Here is a 15,827-nt window from a genome sequence, read left to right on the forward strand (position 1 = left end):
GTTTTTTAAATGTGCTCTAGAAATAAAGTTGACTTGACTTTACTTGACACGATGGCAGCCTCCCTGAGGCAACACCCTTGATTATATTACATATAAAAATACTTATTATACGGCTTTAAACTCTAAACAATTTATATTTTAAAGTAATTATATGTTTGTAAAAACATACCTATGAGTAGTTTGTTCATTTCCTGCCCCTTGGTGTCACATACTGGACCTTTAAGTTACGATATATGCGTTAGAGAAGTTTAATGCTGTGGTAGGCAACATTTGTTGGTGTAATTGATCAATAATTGCACAATCATTTCTCATCATAATGTCAATGACGTAAATCAGGAGAATGACCACAAACAGAAGAGTCCAGAGAGAGAGAAGGAGCTGCTTTTGGCTAAAGAACCTTAAAAAGTAAAGTAGAGAGTCGGTCAAAAAGACACATGAAGAGTCGGTCGGCTCAAGTGGGATTATCAGTTCAAACTCTGTCCAAGGGCAGCGTTAGTGAGGAATTAACTGTTCAGCAACTGGTTCTGACTTTCACTCCAAAGTTTAGTCAAGGTGCCAACAGATCTGTTTCACAGGGTGAGGGAGCGTTGACTATCAAATGACTTGTTCTTCTGCTTTTTATTGGGAGAAAAAAATCCTCCTCCTTGAATGTTTTCCAGGGAATTTTCTTTATTCAAATCTGTGTGATTCGTCACATGCTCTCTCTCTCTCGCTCTCTCTCTCTCTCTCTCTCTCTCTCTCTCTCTCTCTCTCTCTCTCTCTCTCTCTCTGTCAGATGTGGTTGTGGGAAACATGTCAGACTAGTTTGTTTCAAATATGCCCCACAGTATCCAGTCTTTGGGTTGTTGTTTTTTTTTAGCCCCTTGTGTTGAATAAGCAGACGCTCTGTTGAAATGTCCCTGCAAGCGTTAGAACCGCTGCCCTCTGACCTCCCTAAAGAGCAATCTCTATCAGGAGGAAGACCAACACGGATCATTTTAATATCAAATGATATTCTGGGGATTTTCTAACAAGCCGTGTCCACATTAAAGGCTGTGGACGCTGAAACTCACGTTCACGTTCAAAAACACTTCAGATTTATTTCATTTATTGATTCAACTCAAACATTTTCCAATGCAGCTTTAATGCTCTGCATTATTGCATCCTTCATCTGAAAATGGACTCCGTCAAGCAAAACTATCAGACCTGACTGAGGGAGCTTTGGGTGTATACACCAGCAGGATTTATAGTCAAAACAAGCGGGGTGTTTTTGAGCAGTAGAATCTCTTCATGTGCTCTTCTTTGTGTTTATAGTTGTACTCTGTATAGTTGTACTCTGTATAGTTGTACTCTGTATAGTTGTACTCACTTTACGACCCCGAAACAAACCAATCACTTCCTGTGTGCACAAGATCTGAACGTCGCTACACTGAGAAACACAGAGCGAGTCATTTGCAGCTGAAACACCTCCCCAAACAAACCGGGACGAGTGTGAATGTGCAACTGAACTCTGATCGGGTATCGTTCAGCGTAGTCTGACATAAATGGCTGAGCCCATTGTTGCAGCGTTTATGTGTCGTATGTTCACATAAAACAAAAGATAAACTTGAATGTTTGCTCTTCTGTGGAGAAAACAGAAGTTGTCCTGCATTAACCAACAGATGAGCGAGGTTTCTTATCCTCCTTATGCCATTGTGTCCTTATCCTATGAATGTTGCAACCCCCAGTTGAACCGAGTCCCCAATCGTCTAGTGGGGAAAACGACCTTAATCAGAATTAGAGTTTTAACTTCACAGAGTATTCCAACAAAATGTCTGATGTAAAAACGATGTTGACCACAACTTCAGTTCCAAAAGGTTTTGTCAAACCCGCCCCCTTCACCTGTCCCATGTGACAGTGACAGGTGTGTACCATACAAACCTTAATTATAACCGTATTTATGTCCAAGTGTGAAGTCCAGTCAAAAGAAGGAAGCTCCTCTCCTAAATGACTCAGTTGTGCATTTAAGCAAAACTGCTGCAGTCTGCACATCATTTATACTGTAAGTGTGTGTGTGTGTGTGTGTGTGTGTGTGTGTGTGTGTCTTTGACTGCTCCCGTGTTAAGCAGAGACTAAAAACGAGTGCTGCAGAAAGAAGAGAAGAAAGAAAACGAGCCAGCACACAAGAAAATGAATGGGGCCGGGGGGGAGAGAGAGGGGAGGGGAGGGTTGGTTGGGTGGGTGGAGACGGAGGGGGGATGGGGGGTATACTGGGGTGAGGGTGAATAAAAAGAAAGAGACTGTCAAAGTCAAACAAATTCAGAGGGATCAATGTGCAGACTACGCCTGGCAAATCCAAGGGAGCGCCAGACTCAAAGCTCTTCAAGCCAGCAGTTCAAAGTGGTGACACGTCCATTAGAATTTCTAATTCTGATCGCATCGACAGGCCTACGGCTACAGCGCAGCCACAAGACGGGCTGAAAGGAATCTAGGCCACTGCTTACAGAGCGAGAGTGAGGGGGAGAGATAATTCCCTTATTTATTAAAGGTCTGCACGCTGGATCACAATAGAATCCTAAAAAGTTCACGGAAATGTTGTGAGAGGAAGAAACGCTTCCCCCTTAACTCTTCATCAATTATTTATTCACTCACACGTTTTCCTCAAACACCGTTCACGCCCGAAACAGTAGTTACATTTATGCACTTTAGATATTCAACAGTTTTAAAATAACACAAACTGAATGTTACAAATGTTCAATAATGATCGACGAAGATCAAAACAGGTCCACGCTCCCAGGGAAAGATGAGGTTTTAGGCCCTGAACCATCGAGCACCCAGTGTTCACTAAGGCTTCCTGTTCTTAACAATGATTTCTGTATGTCGTCACACTTTGTGACCAATTTCTCTTCTTTTTCTGCATCTCCTTCATCATCAAACATCAGTTCCACACAAGTTTACTCTCTTTCCTTCATGCACTGCTTCAAAGGTTTAGTACGTATGAATTAGTGAAATCCTCAAAACGCTAAACTCTGGCTATTTTGATCATTTACATGCATGTTTAACCCTCATACCGTCAAGATAATGAGGCTTCTTGGATTAATATTGACGTCACTAACGTCTGACGCGCTGGTTCAATCGTCCGTCTTCTACCGCTTTATCCTCCACATGAGGGTCGTGCGGCGTGCTGTGACAATCTCCGCTGACAAAGGAGTAATGAGAAGTACGCATGCCAAATCCTGTCGGCCACAGAAGGGTTAAAGTCGGTTTCAGTCAGACTAATGTAAACACGTTAGTCTGATTAAGACTAGCTCGATTTTAGTCGGACTAATGTGTTTACATTGCATTAACAAAATAAATAATAATAACGTACGTGGATAGTGTGATTCAAAGTCCGATTACTCCTGCATGTGCACGCTTAGTCGGACTGGAGTCGCCCCAAAATGTCCTCCCCGGCTTATAGAGAGATACAGCGCCACCTACGGAGGCGGAGTCAGGCGTACACGGCCAATGATACTCTGCACGTCGTCCGATTGCCTGTCTTAGTCAGACTACGGCCTTAGCCAGATTAAACGGTGCATGTATACATAGTAAGTGTAGAGCAACACGGCAGCCTCTGAAAACTATGAGCCTCGCTTAAAATACATGAAAAAAATGATGAATTATGTTTAAGTGTGTTATAAGTGATTATACCAACACAATAATGTGTAGTATTCAGCTGTGTTTAGCAATTATCCCTGAATGTCACACACTTTAACTTTAAATAGCAGTCAGTCTGTCTGCTGCGAGAGGAACCAGAGGAACTAAGTGAAATGTGAAAAGTATATTTTCTCAAATCCAATAAATTGAAATCAAATTTGGCTCATTTGAACAGTCACATGCTGTGACTCATTTCAGGGCAGATATTGAATTTGCAGCCGACATGGAAACAACCTATGGATTAAAAACAATCGGCCACAGGAAGTAAAAAAAAAAAAAAACCTTTTCATGCTTTAACATGAGACTTAAATACTGACTTGATTAATTTCATCCACATCCTCATGTCTGCACTCAGTTACATTAATAGGCTTTTAATTGTTGTTGCTGGTGTGCAGATGGATGGTGGGGGCACAGAGGACGGTGGTGGGGGGGGGGGGGTTTGAGAGGCAGGAAATCTGTGGGATATAAAGTCTAATCTGCTTAGGCACTTCCCTGTCGGCCGAGCTGCAGACTGTGGCGGAGAGGAGAACGTGCTGGCTTAGTGCAGCTGTCAGGAGCTGCCTGCCACCCAATCAATACTGGTCTTTCTCTTCTCTACCCCTGTGTGTCTCTCTTTACTCACAACACCCCACCCCCCCACCCCCCCGCCGCCTCAGCCTCAGCCGTCAGCTTCACCTGCCACGGCTAAATCAATGACTCCTGAAGCTGATTAGCAGGTTCAAATACAGGTCGTTTCACACAATCCTTTCCCTCCTTCAGTCAAATTAACATATTAACACAGTAACTGTAAAGTAACAGTTAATCTGGAGGTTTCAATGATATGGTGTGAACCTGCAAAAACATCCGTCCATCGTTTCCCACTTTATCTTCCACATGAGGGTCACAGAGCTGCTGGTGCCAATCCCACTTTGCATATACAAAGGCGGGGTCACCATCCATCGCAGGGGGACAATATACATATAGACATCTAAATATATATATGTATATGTACGAAAAAGCATTCATATATACATATATATGTATATATATATACAGTATATGTATGTATGTATATATATATATATATATATATATATATATATACACATATATATATATATATATATATATACATATATACATATATATGAATGCTTTTTCGTAGCTCTCTCCTCTCTCTTTAGCCTCCCGCACAAATCCCTCCGAAAGCTCCATCTGGTCCAAAACTCAGCAGCCCGCATCATCATCATCATCATCATCATCAACCCCGTCCTCCAACAACTGCCCCAGCTCCCTGTCACATACCCAATACAATAGAAGATCCTGCTTCTCCCCTTCAAATCTCTGCACAGTCTTTCCCTCCTACCTCCTGACTTTCTTCATCCTCACGACCCCAAATAGCTGGAGACGGCTGCACCGGCCACGTGTGAGCGACTGTGATGGATGTGAGACACAGTGAAAGGGTGCGAATGGTCCCGACTGTGGTGTTAATCACTTTGAGTGTTTATATCAAGGATAGAAATACAGATCATTAATAATTAACAGTTTGAAAGGTGGTGTGTGTTTCTGCACGTTCATAACAAGGTAATCATCATCATTAGTATTTGAGATCACATGTTGTTGAGTGTGTACTGAAAATAATGTCACTTTTAATCTTTTTTAATCACTTGTGGCTTTTTGTGGCTTAAATGGGGAAATGAGTGTGTGTTAAATGAAGTTTAAAGATCAAAAAGCAGCTGATTAGGACGAGGACAATATCACATCCTACACACGGAAATGTCAACAAATGTTTTCTTATGGTTTACAGAAAAGGGAAAAATAATAAGAAGAATAATAATGATTATAATTATCATCATTACTTCCTGAGATATTATGGGCTGTTCTGAATGACTCAGAACAAACAGGAGTTATCAGTGTGGGATCTTCAAAGCTTGTGAGGGTGAGACTCTCTGACTCTCTCCTGCTGCGCTGCTTCTTCACTTAAGAACCTTTTTCACCAGCAGATTTACAACTGATCCGTTACTTTCAGGCGTTAGACATTAGAGAGTGAGCAAGTGAACGGTCTCATGTGTTCATTTCTCCAAAACATCCATCAATTGACATCTTGCACAGTTTTTTTTCACTTTGATTTACAGGATTTTTGAGGTATTTTAGTTTTTAATCACGTTCTAATGTCGGCTTTGCAGGTTTTGTTTTCAGGAAAGTGAAATAGTTTTTATGCAGTTTCAAAGTTAAGTTTATTTGATGGACTGATTTTGACTCATAACAATCCTGTAACGTACGTATTGTGTTAAATATCCTACACGACTGCATATTGAGCAGAGAAACATGCTCAACATGAAATTTAAATGAACCACCAAATCAACCATGACAGACGAGCCGAGCGTCACATCAACAGAAAGTCAACAGCACCTCCAAGTGGCCACATGTATGTATAACAAGCTGTGTTTCCTGGAGGGTGCCACACATGTTACACACTGGTGTTTATCTTCTAAAATATCCATGAATGTATTTTTTCTATTATTATTATTATTATTATTATTATTATTATTATAACAATAATAATAATAATAATAAATGCCTTGTTTTTGACTTAGTGTCTTAAACAAGGCATATGTCACTAAATAGTGAATTCTGAACAACATATACCAGGTTCAGTAAATCAAAACAAGTAAAACAATGTGCTAAAGAGGCCAAAAAAGCATGTTTATATGACCAGCTTTTTGGCTCTTGGAGTGTAAAGTAATATGAATAACCAAATTCAAACATTTATAAACACTGAGTCAAATGTACATACATTTATAAAGCCACAGTCCTGACGGAGAGAGGGAATTTACCAGTCACACAACCAGCGGTACGCGAGCTTCCTCTGGAAAATCAGAAATACGTAGAAAAAGTTTGAGAACCATTTTCACGGAGGACAACAAGACTGTCCTGCAGTCCTCAGGACTGTGACTCCTGTTTGTAAATTTGTTGTAAAATGCATTTTTTTTTCTTTATCTGTCGTGAACTTTGTTTTAAAACACTGTGTAAACTCTTTTGCACTTCACCAGCCACCGTAGCTTTGAGGTCAAAAACACCGCGTTTCCACCGGCTCGCCTCGCCTCACTCATTTAACAGGAGTCTGGTGTGTTCAGCGACAGCACTGCTGATCACAAACCCTGCCGCTGTGCTTCAGTCCAGTGACTGTGTCAGTCGGAGTCTGTGCTCCGCTCATGGAGGAATAACTGAACAAATCTTTTTAATGAACTGATTCTGTTACACTGAAAACAACTGCTTTACAAGTCACTAGTCACTCGTTTGTGTGTGTGTGTGTAAAATGAAGTCACTGCAGTGATGACTCCGCCCACATTGGTACTTTTTTTGTAGTGGAGATGCAACCTAAACCGTGCCGTGCCGTGCCGTGCCGTGCCGTGCCGAGGCGAGGCGAGGCGGTGGAAACACGACATTTGAAACAAGACAGCAGCTTCAATACTGGACCATTTATTTGGAAAATGAAAGCAAATACAAAAAGGGTTTTACAGCGAGTCTATCATTCCTTAAAAACCCATACATTAGTAGTGAGGAGGGGGACGTGGACGTCTGACAACAAGCTCTATGTCTCTTGGTTTTGCTGATCTGTGGAAACTGAAAATGCGTTCTATTAAAAAAGACAAACACTCAGAGAGAGAGAGAGAGAGAGAGAGAGAGAGAGATGTGGCTGTAACTACAGAAACACAGCAGGTGTTTGAAGGAGGACAGAAGCTACCTCATCAAAAGCTAACGTGTAAACGTTTCCCTTCAGGCTTTGCTCTTGTCTGCGTCGTCCTGCTCCGCGCTCGCTCCTCTGCGGCCAAACCTCTGGCTCAGCTCTGCCGTCAGCACCGAGCAGCACGATTTCTGTGCGACAAAGAAAACATCAAGTATTTCTTCTCTTACTGATGATTCTGATTAATCACCACTGATTTCATAGATTTGCACAATAAACATACACATGTGATAAAAACAAACTTTAGTTTACGCAGCACGTCTGTCTCTCTCTCTCTCTCTCTGTGTCTGTCTGTCTGTCTGTCTGTCTTACCTTGCTGTCCTTTGCTTGGCTGCGGGCCCTGGACATGAGCTCGAGCAGAGCCAGCAGCAGACCAACACCCAGTCCCAGGCCGAGGAGGAGGAAGAGGCCCCTGAGGTCGTGGGGCTTCAGGGCCTCGGAGGTCTGGGCTCTGTCGCCCCCCTCACAGCTGCTGGCCCACCACTTGTGTCGCAGGTGTGTGAGGACGCCCAACTCGCTCAGTTTGAGGATGGCTATGGTGAGGTTCTTCACCAGAGGAGAACCTGTTGAAGCAAAGACGGCGATGATGTCACTTTCTAACCTAAAACTGAAGGTTTTCATGAGTGTGGTCGGGCCAGAGGACTCACCCTGAGGTGCTGCGATGGAGTAGCCTCTCATACCGATGACGCTCTGCGCTCGGACCAGATCGCAGTAGCGAGCGACGATCATGTCCAAGGACACTTCTTCACCGATGAAGGCGAAGTTTCCCTCCTGGGCCCGACGAACGCCTTCTGTCGTGCTGGACACGAAGCTCTTCTTTCGCTCCATTTGGTCATAAATCCGCTGATACAAAGAGTTCTTAGAGTTCTGGAGAAGAAAGAAACAGCAAAGAGTTCTAAAGTCTTTCTATTATCTGAACTGTGTAGTTATTTTTGACTCATTTAAAACAATTATCTTCAGTGTTCTTCACTCTCTCTGACCAGACTGATTTCACCAGAGCAGCAGTTGGTTTTTCTCGTTAGTTTTATTTTTTTATTTTTTATTTATGTTTGACTTGTTTTTAAAATGAGTTCGTTTTAGAGCAGAGGTGTCAAACTATATGTATATGTGTGTGTATATATATATATATATATATATATATACACATATATGTGTATATATATATATATATATATATATACACATATATGTGTATATATATATGTGTATATATATATACACATATATATATATATATATATACACAATAGCTTGTTTGGTGTTTTAATTACAGTTGTCCACATTATTATTCATTATATCATTTTTTTCATCTGTTTTATTTCTTGTAAAAGCTTCATTTATTTTAGTTTGTTGTTGTGTTTGTGTAATATAATTGTATCAAGATTAAACGATGTCATAATACATATTGTGTAATAAGATTCCAGATGAACAACATTATTAGACTGAAAAAGTCTTTTTCTTGTTTTGTTTGGATTGACCCGTCCAGCAGCAGTGGACCAGCAACTCGTCTGTCCACACATTTCAACGATGTCACTTTAGAAGCACTGACGTGACGCCTGTAACATTTTGCCCAAACATCACAAACATCACAATAAACCATCTTAATACCTTAAAAAAGAGTTTGGAGGATCCTCCATCGATGGTTCCATATTCAACCACGTCCTGGTTGGCGAGATCCTCGAAGCTGTTGATGGAGTTGTGTTTGCTGGTGGAGTGCATCGCTGAGTTGAAGTTGGCAAAGTAGCAGGCGAGCAGCATCACAGCAAACAGCCACCAGATGGCGCTGACGACACGTCCAGACAGGCCTTTCGGGTGAGGTCCAGCACCTGAGAGGACACAAGCAGCTGCAGTCAAGACACATGGACACGGACTGGAAACAATACTTTTAATCATTTATCAAATGATGTCATTAGTATAATATTAGTCTGTGATTGCACACAATGTCCTTTTATCCATATAAACTAAATAAAAATGGCACCAAGGAGGTAAAACACAAAGAAATCGTGTTTATGTTTAAATGATGTTCAATTATTCACACATTTTTATCAGACAGTATTGTTAAAAATTCTATTATATAACATAAAACACTGTAAACAATTCACAGGTATTTAAAACACGGTAAATAAAACTATTTGTATTTGATCATAATGGCAAATTATAAGCAGTAATCTGTTTTAACATCTTAAACACATGTCACAGATAAATACGCAGCGTTTTACATACAAACGTGTTAACGTGCATAACAACTCTTGAAACAATGAAACATTGACTTTCACCCAATTTCCCGAAACTTGGTGTGAAGATGTTATCGACCGAGACGAACGTAACCACAGGAAGTCAGCCATAAAAAAATTAAAACTGACAGAGACAGTTAGGGCTTTGAAGCGGACACGGTTCTGGTTCTGGCTCTGGTTCCGTTCTGGAGTCTGAGAACCTTGGTGAACCAGCCCACGTTCACACCAGTTTAATTTAGTGGGAGGAACCAAAGTGGGAGGACGTATGTGATATATGATACGTTATAAATGCACAGTGATATAAAACCACGTTTCCTCTGCAGACCATTGCACCATGTTCGTCTGTCAGTCTCATAAGACACGCCCACTGGTGATGTCACGGCTCACAGTAAAGAACCAGGTATTTCTTGGTTGTCGTGTGTCTTGTGTGTGTGTTTCCTGTGAGCGTGTAGTTCTCCGCCTGCTGTGTTACCTTGCAGGGTGAGCGCTCCTGCGACGTACCAGAAGCTGTGCAGCAGAGTGAAGCTGTGCTCCTCTGCACCAGGCTCAGCCCATTCAGTGGGACTGATCCTGTGGAACAATAAGAAAACAAATAAAAACCTCCAACATGTCTCACTGACGGACTGACGAGGTCTCAGCTTCACCGCTCACCTGCCCACCAGGAAAATGCAGAGTCCGGTGAGCAGGAACGCCACCAGGATCCCGACCCACATGTCGGTGGAGAAAGGCGACAGCAGACTGAAGCTGCTCTCCTCACAAACCAGGTCCCGACGCAGAATGAAGCTCAGTCCTGTCTGTATGAAGGGCGTGGTCATGTCCACAGCTCGCTCTCTGACCGCAGTGAGGGTCAGCGGAGCCACGGCCAGGTCTGCCTCCTACACACACACACACACACAGTGATGAGCTGCAGGACACTGAGGTCATCCCATGATAAATAAATAAACAAACAATAACAACATTTGCATTATTGTGAAACATATGAGCAGAAACAGGAGAAACAAAGTGTAAATTAGTAAATGACATATTTATTATTATTATTATTATTATTATCATCATCATGATCGTTATTATTATTATTATTATTAGTATTATTATAACAATAATAATAACAACAATAATCATAATAATAATATGTCATATACATATTACAAAAGGTGAAATAAATTAAAGTGTTGATATTCATGTATTCATTATTATAACATTATTACCAACTCATTATTTATGAAATGATATTTTGTTATGGTTAAACTGTTATGAACAGACAGTTCTTTATCCCTCCCTCCTTTACGATAATGCTTTCTCCCTCCATCCCTCCCTCCCTTCCTTCCTCCCTTACTTCTTAAATGAAGAAGATCACCTTTTTTTTAAACGATACATCACAGATGAACTTTTATCCCATTTGAAAACAGAGCCCGTGGAGTGGAAAAGTCTTTAAAAGTCTTTAACTCACCCCTCTGACGATCTCCCCGATCATGCCGTTCCAGGTGCCGCTGGGGTCCACGGCGCCATAGCGACCGTCCTTGACCAGGTGCACGTTGTATTTAAAGCTGTCGAGCTGCTTGGAGAGTTCAGAGAGCAGGTCGATGCAGTAACCCTCCAGCTCAGAGCCTCTGCTCATGATGTACGGATCCTCCTAAAGACACACAGGGACAGTGTGAAGAGTCTTTGTCACCAGCTTATCTTTCTTTCTAAAATCATGGCCCTTCCAACACAAGGAGGAGCAGTTTAGCAGAACAGCCAATAGGAGGCGCTACTACTAAGTCTACTGTAAAACTTTAAAAGTCTGAGGTACAATCGAGTCGTGCGCTCTCTCTTGGACGAACGTGTGGTTGAAGAAGTAAAAAGAATGATTGACCAACGTCGTGACGACCAAATTTAAAATAATGGCTTCAAAAAAACTCACCGCTAATTTAAGTCCAGCCGTCGTCAGACTTAGAGTTTTATTTATTTCCTTGTCAATTTGCTTTGTTTAGGCTTCGTGAGAGTGACGGCCACACGAGGGCACCACTGAGTTCATTAGCAATTAAGACTTTAACATTTCTCCTGTTGTTGTTCTGTTACAGTCTTACTGTAAATGTTGGAATTGAATTTGTCCTCTGAGACGGACAAAGGTGTCCGATCACTGGCGACACGTGTGCTCCTCTCTTGGATCACTTGATTTACGCTCGCTGACAAACGTTTGTTAAAACACGCAGAGCAGAGGCTTAAATGGTGCTCATGCTTTATGGTGGAAAACCCTGGGATTGGTTTCTCGTCCTTTGAAGCGGTGAAAATGATGGTGAAACAACAAAAGCTTGAGCTACTGAAGCAGAGTGATTGTTTGACGAGGTCCACATGGCCCCCGCCACCCTGTGAAGACAAAGACACAATACCTTTATAGTGGTGATGGATAAGTCCTTGGCATCTGGAACGGAAAAGCAGACAAACAAACACAATCAATTGTGGGTTTGTAATGAAGCGAGGCGACGCGCACACAGATGAGAGGCTTTGCTGTGGGACACTTGTTTGGCTGATCAGAGCTCTGCTTGTTCCGTGTCCAGACATTTAGTTGCTGTGAAGTCTCCTTCATGCGTTTTCCTCGCAGAGTCGCAGCAGTGATTACGGCACAATGGCCGGCTTGTTGTCCGCTGTTTTTCTGGGAGATCTGAGAAAAAAGGCCTCAGTGCTGAGGGCAGAGTTGTAAGGTGCACCCAGGGTGGGGTGTGTGTGTGTGTGTGTGGGGGGAGGGGGGGTTGTTTTTTGCTGTTGCTCTGGAGTCTGAGCCCTCGTATCTGACACACAGCTCTGTCACTGTGACTAAAGCCATTTGCAGCGTGTCCATCAGGCCCAAACATGTCCTGCCAGAGTCAAGAGGGGGGCGGGCGGGGAGGGGGGGGTCAAGCAGAGGTGCCAGGGTTGCTAGTTGGTCATCATTACATGAAACAACAAAATGCAGACACTAATCTGGTCACATAAAGCCAATGACACTCATTCAGCTTCCTCCAGAGAAGATGTGCGGAGATGCCTGTCAGTTCATGGTCTGCCTGCAGAGTCACCCCCCCACACACACACACACACAACCCCACCCTGCCCCAAAACAAACAAACATACAGAGTTAATTGATTCATCATGGTGCTCTCCGTCTCTCTGTGTTGTGATAGAACTCCAGCAGTGAAGTGGAGTCTCAGAGGAGAAAGAGTCAAGTGTGTAGGACGATGTGGGAGCGTGACCTCTGGACTGCAGGGGTCACGGTCACTGAGCTGAGATCACGACCCACAACCGCACCACAGTACACGAGCATTCGTTCAGACTGAACTGTTTTCTTTTTTCACTTTTCACATTTACAACTGAACACAGCAACTGTGGAATATTAGCGCGTCTCTTTATATCTTTATCCATCATTGTACAGGGTCAAAGCAGTGCTACCCAAACTGTTTATAATGCACTTTTTTAAAGATTTAAAGATACAGCAATTGAGGAGGGATTATGATAAATGTGCTTTCCAACAACGTCTAACACGTGGAAATCTGAACATATTTAAAGAAGATGTTAAAGAATTAGATATTAAATGATGATATGATGATGAATGATATCATAATTATGATAAATATGGCTTCGGTCACCTGGCTCCCCCATGTAGGTGAAAATCCACCTCAAGTGATGAGAACTATGGTTATGGTGTCATCAGACTGGAGAGAAACTGTTTCCAGTCTTTGCTTTTTTCTCATGTTCTCAGCCACTGTTTTCTAACATATAAGAGAAACTCTGCATTGCACACACTTTAAGTAAAAGCTTAGAAAATTTCTGCCGCTCTCATTTTCATTCTTCTATTTCTAGGTAGTTTACATTCATTCTAATGTTTACTGATACTGTTCTTGTCACCACTCAATAACAAATGCTCCATGTTTCATGCCATGATGTCGTTGCAGTCAAAGCTTCTCACATTTTAAAGAGGTTCTCACACATTTGTCACTGCTATGGACTGAAGCACCATTCTTGGGGGCCCCCAGGCAAATTGCCTGCATTGCCTACACTGTTGTCACGCCCCTGCCTTTAGAAGGAGTGAGCACTAAAAGAAAAATCATTCTTTTACACACACACACACACACACACCTATAGAACCAATACTGCTGTTACCATGGTTACAGTTGATCAGAAAGCCTCTTGGTAAAGGGGCGGGACATTTTCAAAAGATGCTCTGACCGGACCAATCAGAGCAGAGGAAAACAAGGCGGTGCTGCAGTGAATTGATGGAGTGATCTGCAGATCACAGCATGATAACAAATGTGGACACTTTAGCAACAAGTAATTACACTGAAAACTGGAAGAATTAACTATTTTATCCACTGAGAAAAAAAAACTATTTTCCAATTTAAAGGAACACATGAATTCACTGAATGTCAGATGCCAGAGTTTCGCCCAAATATATATATATATATATATATATATATATATATATATATACACACACATATATATATATATATATATATATATATATATATATATATATACACATATATATATATATATATATATATACATATAAATAAACATTTAGCAACTGCAAATATGCTACACTGGGAGTTTTAGTTTTGTTTTTTTTAACATGCAGCGTCAGATTTCTTTCTAAAGAAAAGTTTGCAGAAGTAAAGAAAAGAAAAACTCGTACTGTATGTCTCTTAGAAGACTCCACAGCATTTCTTTGTAAAAGACAGTCAGTAAAAAGCTCAGAGCTTCATTCATCCCTTTGTTTCAGAGCAGCAGACATTTAAAAGTAAATAAATCAGGAGGAAGGTCACTCCACTGTGCAGTGTTGTGTGTCATCAGTGTCATCAGTCTCACCTGCAGAGACCGTCCACGCAGTGACGGCTGCCGCACAGACGACCAAAGTCATGCAGCCTTTCATGTTGAAACAAACTGAAAAACAAACACAATAGAGATTCATGCAAAGTTTTCAATAGTTTATAATAATACAAATTATTATAATAAATAAATAAAAGATTGCGTCTCCTTACCCCGGTTAGACGAGTCACAGTGTGGGGATTAAACCTCGACTTTGATTCCAGGAAAATGTTTAAGAAGTTTTACACAGAGGCAGTGGGCAGGGTTTTGTGCAGAGGGAGTGTAGTGGGGGGGGTTTATATGGGGGGAGCAGAGGGAGAGGTGGGAGGGGACACAAGCTCAGAGGAAGAATAACACAATGACTGTTGGGCTGAAAGTGTTTGGCAGAATAAAGTCTGTGACGCAACAGAACAAGTCCAACATTACATGTAACATGAGTGCGTGAGCACTGTGTGTGTGTGTGTGTGTGGTGAGGCGTTCAGGGTCCCACTACTGTACCCAACAAACATGCATGTTTTTTGTCAATTAATTAATGTCATTCTAATAATGTATGATGTAACGTACTTTTGGAAGGTTACTTAACAGGATGTTGGAGAAAGGGAGGTGGGTGTGGAAAAGGAGGGGGGTGGGGGTGAAGGATTCCCTCCAGAGTGGGAGTGGGTAACCATACAGATGGATGGGAGGTCCCCAAAGAGCCAGTCTCTCATGCAGACTCAAACCTCTGACCAACCCTGAGGCTCTCCTCAATATAAGCTCCTTTGTCCACTGGGATCTAAGAACACGTGAGTTACCACAAATTGCCAGAGTAGTTGTTTTGACTTTGCTCACCAACATTTATTTCCCCTAGAATAAATCATACATGTTGACTCAAGATGAATTTAATGTTCAAGAAGCGCCCAGAAGATGTTCTGTGAAGCCTTGACCTTTAAACTCCCACATCACATTGGTATTAAAGAAGAACAGGTTAACAAGGTCAGAGCGACCATCCTGAATCCAAGGCTCAATCCAGACACACCTGTCACTGCAAATGTGGAAATATGTGACAATATATACTATATATGATATTTAACCAACTCCCAGAGAGTAAAAAATACTAACACTGAACTGGATTATTTCAAATGATTCAAAGTGTATTTAGATTTAAGTTCCTTCCAAACAACAGTCAAACGCAAGCACATTTCATTTAATATAGGCAGTAACACGACAAGCTTAGCTTACCTGGTAACAGCTCACTCACCAGTGTGTCCTCATGCTGCCGTCAAATTTCCCTAACAGACGTACCTGCAAACAACACAACCTGAAACTCTGTCATTTAAGACTCTTTAAATGCCACTTTTACCAGTTTTACAGTAAACAAAAACAACAAAGCTGCCCAAAAACACATTAGT

The 15,827-nt window shown here is 41.7% G+C and overlaps 1 protein-coding gene across 1 annotated transcript in view; it reads right to left on the reverse strand.

The window, feature by feature from the left end:
- Positions 1 to 7,100: 7,100 nt before the first annotated feature.
- Positions 7,101 to 15,827, reverse strand: part of si:ch211-251b21.1 (uncharacterized protein LOC571720 homolog) — a 44,953-nt gene continuing 36,226 nt past the window's right edge. The window contains exons 2-10 of the mRNA XM_058642301.1: positions 14,440 to 14,509; positions 11,988 to 12,019; positions 11,066 to 11,248; positions 10,267 to 10,490; positions 10,088 to 10,185; positions 8,990 to 9,207; positions 8,029 to 8,248; positions 7,694 to 7,944; positions 7,101 to 7,512 (exon numbers count right to left, since the gene is read on the reverse strand). Of these exons, the coding sequence (XP_058498284.1) occupies positions 7,414 to 7,512; positions 7,694 to 7,944; positions 8,029 to 8,248; positions 8,990 to 9,207; positions 10,088 to 10,185; positions 10,267 to 10,490; positions 11,066 to 11,248; positions 11,988 to 12,019; positions 14,440 to 14,503 (1,389 nt within the window). The 5' untranslated portion in view covers positions 14,504 to 14,509 and the 3' untranslated portion in view covers positions 7,101 to 7,413. The remainder of the gene's footprint in view (positions 7,513 to 7,693; positions 7,945 to 8,028; positions 8,249 to 8,989; positions 9,208 to 10,087; positions 10,186 to 10,266; positions 10,491 to 11,065; positions 11,249 to 11,987; positions 12,020 to 14,439; positions 14,510 to 15,827) is intronic.

The sequence above is a fragment of the Solea solea genome, chromosome 11 (genome assembly GCF_958295425.1).
Source record: "Solea solea chromosome 11, fSolSol10.1, whole genome shotgun sequence".
Classification (NCBI taxonomy): domain Eukaryota; kingdom Metazoa; phylum Chordata; class Actinopteri; order Pleuronectiformes; family Soleidae; genus Solea; species Solea solea.